The 6,843-nt window shown below is 40.5% G+C and overlaps 1 protein-coding gene across 1 annotated transcript in view; it reads right to left on the bottom strand.

Moving 5' to 3' along the window:
* Positions 1–1,778: 1,778 nt before the first annotated feature.
* LOC140728386 (carboxypeptidase inhibitor SmCI-like) overlaps positions 1,779–6,843 on the bottom strand; it is a 47,542-nt gene continuing 42,477 nt past the window's right edge. Inside the window, exon 5 of the mRNA XM_073047035.1 lies at positions 1,779–2,188. Coding sequence (XP_072903136.1) covers positions 2,175–2,188 — 14 coding nt within the window. The 3' untranslated portion in view covers positions 1,779–2,174. The remainder of the gene's footprint in view (positions 2,189–6,843) is intronic.

The raw sequence follows: 6,843 nt of genomic DNA, 5'->3' as shown, positions 1-6,843 counted from the left end.
ATGGTAGGGCATTGAGGAATGCAGTAGAACAAAGTGATCTAGGAATAATGGTGCATAGTTCCCTGAAGGTGGAATCTGATGTGGATAGGGTGGTGAAGAAAGCTTTTGGTATGCTGGCCTTTATAAATCAGAGCATTGAGTATAGGAGTTGGAATGTAATGTTAAAATTGTACAAGGCATTGGTGAGGCCAAAATTGGAGTACTGTGTACAGTTCTGGTCACCGAATTAAAGGGAAGATGTCAACAAAAAAATAGAAAGAGTACAGAGAAGATTTACTAGAACGTTACCAGGGTTTCAGCACCTAAGTTACAGAGAAAGGTTGAACAAGTTAGGTCTTTATTCTTTGGAGCGTAGAAGGTTGAGGGGGGTCTTGATAGAGGTACTTAAAATTATGAGGGGGATAGATAGAGTTGACGTGGATAGGCTTTTTCCATTGAGAGTAGGGGAGATTCAAACAAGAGGACATGAGTTGAGAGTTAGGGGACAAAAGTTTAGGGGTAACACAAGGGGGAACTTCTTTACTCAGAGTGGCTGTGTGGAACGAGCTTCTGGTAGAAGTGGTAGAGGCAGGTTTGATATTGCCATTAAAAAAAAATTGGATAGGTATATGGACAGGAAAGGAATGGAGGATTATGGGCTGAGTGCAGGTCGGTGGGACTAGGTGGGAGTAAGCGATCAGCACGGACTGGAAGGTCTGAGATGGTCTGTTTCTGTGCTGTAATTGTTATATGGTTATACAATACTTGCAGAATCCACTACCTAGGCTGACAAATGAAGGTCAGCTTGGGAACAATCAACAGCATGCGGCCATGCTATTGCCTTTTGAGCAAATTCAGGTCATCTTGAGTTTTTCCAGTAAATCAGGTGAAATGCTCAGAAAACTTTATAAAGCTAAACACATTGATGGATTTTGAAGTACCTCATGTCATAAAATATACTGGATCTTTGCTTAATAATTGTTTTTTTATTAATGCACAATAGAATATTTTTCATCTTCAGTTTAACATGGCAAGCCTTACCCCAATCTGGAAATATGTACATACATTGAAAGTTTGTTTACCTCAAAACATAATAAAAGCTACATATTTTAGATAAGATTATGGTTACCATGTAACACGTTCTTAAACTGCAGGCTTTATCCAAACAAGCAGCATTTTCAACATTGCTATCGGTAAATGGTGATATTTTTATTTTAAGAGTAGCAAGCTCAACGACAACGCATTATGATTTAGAAAGCTAATGTACTTCAGGTCCGGTCCTCAGAGCAACCTACACTCATATATTCTTACTCCTTTGGGAGGATTCTTGCTACAGTAAAATGTAGTTACCTATGGGCAACAGACGAGCCAAATAAGTCTCAAATATTTCATCAGTTTGTTTAATAAATGCTGAACCAAGAGACTTGAGAACCACTCATTTTAAAACCTAATGCAAACATGAAGACCAATGGTGTGTTTTCCAGTAAGTTGTGTTACAACAAATGAGGCTGACCATATAACCAAATTATTCGTCACAGCCTTCAAAATGATATGGTTATTGTAATCTTTAAACAATAATTAGATATTATTTTTATTGGATTATAGACATAACATTGATTTTACATGGAAATGGATAATTTAGTCATACAAATAGTATTTATGCCACCTTAGCTCATGTATGTCTTGGTGCACATGTGACAAATAAAACTAATTTCTATCTCTCTGCTGAGTTTGTAAAACACATAGAAGAGATGATTTCAGACTAATAAGACACTGGATGGCTTTTTACCCCCCCCCCCCCACCCCCAGTACTTTTATCTAAATACGATTTGTGGCTTTATATGATGTCTGATGCAAGTTGCCCAGTAATGTGCCATATTCAATTCCTTAAAGATATCTATGCCACCCTGGGGGAATCTCAGACCCAACAGTTACTCCATCATCCTGTCACTGCTTACACAGTTTGGAATTGTGTTCTTTCTAATTACTTTTTGACAAATATTGTTAACTGTTATCATGTTAACTTAAACTGCCTTGACAAATATCAACAGCTAAGCAGAGAAATTAAAACAAAGATATTAATAGTGCAAAACTATCACATCTTTAATGCCAAATGACTCCAAGGCCTCCTGCAGTCATCTGATTTTCTTCAGTTTCTTTGAATGTTGTCTGTATTTACAGCAGTCTTAAGAGCTTCAATTATTGATTTCTGAAAATAAAAGTAATGAGATTTATTTAAACTTGATTGTAGAAACACCATAAATGTGATCACATTTGCACTGTGAGGTGTATAAAGGCATACACAAGAATGTATCCAGCAAAACTGGGAAGACAGGCTAGGGAGCCCTCTGCAGCCCTTACGTAGAATATTCTTCACATTCAGACTTCCACATCATGCAATTCAAAAATATCGAGTTATTGAAATGCAATAATTCAAAGAGGAGATGAACAAGCAAGACATGTAATTACTCAGCTGGGTTTGTAATCTGCATTTACAGGTTAGGCTCAAATTCTGCCCATAAAGTTTGTGGGGAGTAGTATGTAAATACAATTAATTCTTATGGAATAGAAAAAAACATCTTTTACTCAATTTAAGTTTTTGAGATTATTCTTCCATAAATCAGATAGAGTATAATTCTATTGTTGAGATGATGGTGATGCAATCACAAGGCGTGTTAGTTAGGGAGGTTAGGGGTGAAAGACAGGAGACAGAGCAGACAGACAGACCAAGAGGTGATGAATACATATGACTGCTACTCTTGTTCTTGCTTAATTATGTTTGGGCAGGATATTTAAGTTGCAATTTAAATCAGTTTTGTGAACCACCCATCATCACAACTACCCCCGCTCACCATAACCACGTCTTTATTTTCCTTTTGAGTCTGCCCACCACCAACCTGTTCTAAAGTTACAGGATATGAGCTGAACCCTTTCCAGTGGAGTCTCCACTCCTTGTTGTAACAGTCATGTGCTCAGGAGCAAGTCCAAGGGCAATGTCTCCAGAGTGGACCTCTTGGCTGTCCCCAAACCAACTGGCCCTCTAAAGTTTAAGGGGTCAATTGGTTTAGAGCAGGGGTTCTAAACTTTTTTTTTATGGCAGGGACCGATACCATTAGGCAAAGTGTCTGTGGACCCCAGGTTGGGAACCCCCTGGTTTAGAGTCTAAACCAATGGCACCATAACCATGATGACTTGAAGTTGGTCTCACTGCATCATATTTGCCAGAGCCAGAATTACAGAGAAGTTACAGGCTGGAAGGAGATCATTCAGCCCAGCAAGCCTGTGCAAGAGCAATTAAGCGAGCCCTACTCACCCAGACTCTTGCCACAGCCCTGCAATATTTATCCTTTCAAGTACTTATCCAAATGATTGTTGGCACACACTGGAATTGTGCTGTGCCAGTGATGGAGTGTGATAATATTTAGGGGATGATGGATTATTAATTAAGCAAACTACCTTGTTGAGCTTCTTATAAAGCTGCACTCATCCAGGAAAATCTAGATATTTCATCATCTCCTGAACTTGTAAAAGCTTTAGAGTGTCGCCATGGGATACCCAGGCTGTAACAGTTTATAGCTAGTTTCTGGTCAACAATGGGACATTCAGCAAGGGAAAGTCAATGACCATCATAGGAGGTGATTAAACACTCTCTCGTTACTGCTTTGCACTTGGGTGATGGGAATAACATTTGCCACATCACAGGATAGCGACTGCTTCATTCCCTGAGCTGCAGTAATTCTGGTAAGGCTTCCCTTTACTGGAAACATGATTTTTTAAAATTATTTTGTAGACTCAGCCAGCTCCATTATGGGCAAAGCTTCCTCACCATCCAGAACTTCTTTAAGAGAAGGCACCACAAGAATGCAACATCCATCGTTAAAGGACGTCCTCTTCTCATTACTACAATTGTGGAGGAGGTACAGAAACCTCCTGTTTTAGGAACAGATTCTTCCCACCCGTGATTTCTGGTGGTCCATGAACATCACCTCGCTATTCCTCTCTGGCATTATTTACTTTTTGTATCTTATATTAAATTTTATATATTGCACTCCACTGCTGTCTCCAAACAACAAGCTTCATGACACATGTCAATGATAATAAATCAATCCTGGTAACTACGTGACCAATGGGGACTTCCAGAAAAGCTACTTCTGTTCATCATCCCCCTCTTCCCGAACCCTTCATCTCAAAGATTCTTTTCCCCTGATGTTCCTGAGGATTGTGCCCGCATTATTGCTAGCAGATGGATAAAGCGATGGGCAGTAAAGGACGTTGTATTATACTTTACGGAGAGAAAAAATAAAGCAGTACTGTGCAGTTCAATTGCTCGTTACAGTTCTTTGAGACAATTTAACCATTGCTTAGGACCCCGATTTTCTTCTCTATTCAGGTGAAAGTGAAAATTTAGTTAAGTGACTTTTCTAGACAACAGAAAACCCACTGAGGATCCAGCATTCTAATAAGAACCCCTCTCCAACTACCTCCACTACCTTTAGTATGCTGCCTTATACTTCTAGCTCTTACTCTTCTCGTCTTTCATCCCCACTATGCTGGAAGACCAACATACATCACCATCAAAGCACCAAGGTCGTATTTCAATTGGTCTAATGAAACACAACTATTATTTCAAAATCCATTGGACTTTGGCATGGTGCCAGGGGACTGGAAAACTGCAAACGTTACTCCACTCTTTAAGAAAGAAGGGAGACAGCAGAAAGGAAATTATAGACCGTTAGCCTGACCTCAGTGGTTGGGAAGATGTTGGAGTCAATTGTTAAGGATGAGGTGATGGCGTACTTGGTGACGCAGAAAGAGATTGTACAAAGTTAGCATAGTTTCCTTCAGGTAAAATCCTGGCTGGCAAACCAATTCTTTGAGGAGATTACAAGTAGGATAGATAAAGGGGATGCAGTGGATGTTGTATATTTGGACTCAGAAGGCCTTTGACAGGGTGCCACACATGAGGCTGCTTACCAAATTAATACCCATGATATTACAGGGAGGTTACTGACATAGTTAGAGCATTGGCTGACTGGTAGGAGGCAGCGAGTGGGAATAAAAGGATGCTTTTCTGGTTGGCTGCCAGTGACTAGTGGTGTTCCGCAGGGATCGGTGTTGGGACCACTTCTTTATATGCTGTTTTTCCAATGATTTAGATGATGAAATAGATGGCTTTGCTGCTAAGTTTGCAGATGATATGAAGATCGGTGGAGGGGCAAGAAGTGTTGAGTAAACAGGTAGGATGCAGAAGGACTTAGTTTAGGAGAATGGGCAAGAAAGTGGTAAATGAAATACAATGTTGGAAACTGCATGGTCATGCATTTTGATGGTAGAAATAAACGTGCGGACTATTTCCAAACGGGAAGAAAATCCAGGAATCTGAGATGCAAAGGGACTTGGGAGTCCTTGTGAAGAATATTCTGAAGGTTAACTTGCAGGTTGAGTTGGTGGTAAGGAAGGTAAATGCCATGTTAGCATTCATTTCAAGAGGTCTATAATACAAAAGCAAGGATGTATTGCTGAGGCTTTATCAGGCACTGGTGAGGCCTCACCTTGAGTATTGTGAATATTTTTGGGCCCCTCATCTTAGAAAAGATGTGCTACCATTGGAGAAGGTCCAGAGGAGGTTCACAAGGATGATTCCAGGAATGAAAGGGTTATCACTCGAAGAACATTTGATGACTCTGGGTCTGTACTCACTGGATTTCAGAAGGATGGGGGGGGGGGGTGGAATCTCACTGAAACCTTTCAAATATTCAAAGGTCTAAATAGAGCAGATGTTGAAAGGATCCATGGTGGGAGAGTCTAGGACAAGAGGGCATAGCCTCAGGATAGAGGAGCGCCCTTTCAAAACAGAGATGCCGAGAAATTTTTGTAGCCAAAAGGTTGTGAATTTGTGGAATTTGTTGCCACATGCAGCTGTGGAGGCCAGGTCGTTGGGTGTATTTAAGGCAGAGCTTGATTAATTCTTGATCAGACATGGCATCAAAGGTTACGGGGAGAAGGCCGGGAACTGGAGATAGAGGAGGAGATAGAAAAAAGGATCAGCCATGATTGAATGGCAAGCAGACTCGATGGGTCAGATGGCCTAATTCTGCTCCTATGTCTTATGGTCTATTCATTGCACTTGAAACTCTGAACCCCTCTCCTAGGGTAAAAAGAATGTAACTCTAGCATATGGTGCAATATCAATTCTCCTTCCAGCTATCATCACAGGAGATCTCTTTTTTTGTACTAACTAAACAACTGGAGTAATCATCAGGTTAGGCAGCATCTGTGGAGAGAAAGAGACAACCGGTGCATCACCCATTTCCCACTTCAAAGGCTTCCTGACCCAGTGAGGCCTCCAGCAGTTAGCTTTTTCGCTCTGGATTCCAGCATCCGCAGTCCTGTGTCTCTGAATAGCACGGTTGCGTTGTATCGTGCGTGTGTGTGAAGGAAGGGGCAAAGCTCGTACCAGTGACTAAATTCAGGTAGCTAATACATGTTTAACACCTAGAAGTAACTACCGTAGATGTCGGATTATAAGCTGCTACTTTTTTCCCACATTTTGAACAGCTTTGAACACTGCGGCCTTTACTACGGTGCGGCTAATGCATGACTTTTTTTCATGCCGCCAAAAACATTTTGCCTCGTAACAGTAGACCAATAAAATTGATGAGTAGTTCACAGAGGTCCAATGAAATTGTACGATAAATCAAGCGCACTTTCACAATTAAATTATTGTAAATCAGTCATTTGTACTCACCCTCATCAACATGGAAAACACTCGAAGAAAAGCATTGTGCTGCCTTTATGGCAGTTATTTAGTTTATAATATTTTCGCTTAGTAATTCATTTGTTAGTAATTTCTAAGTTAGAAGT

The sequence above is a fragment of the Hemitrygon akajei genome, chromosome 5 (genome assembly GCF_048418815.1).
Source record: "Hemitrygon akajei chromosome 5, sHemAka1.3, whole genome shotgun sequence".
NCBI lineage: Eukaryota > Metazoa > Chordata > Chondrichthyes > Myliobatiformes > Dasyatidae > Hemitrygon > Hemitrygon akajei.
Note: the sequence above shows the minus strand (reverse complement) of the source record. Positions and strands in the feature narration are given on the sequence as shown.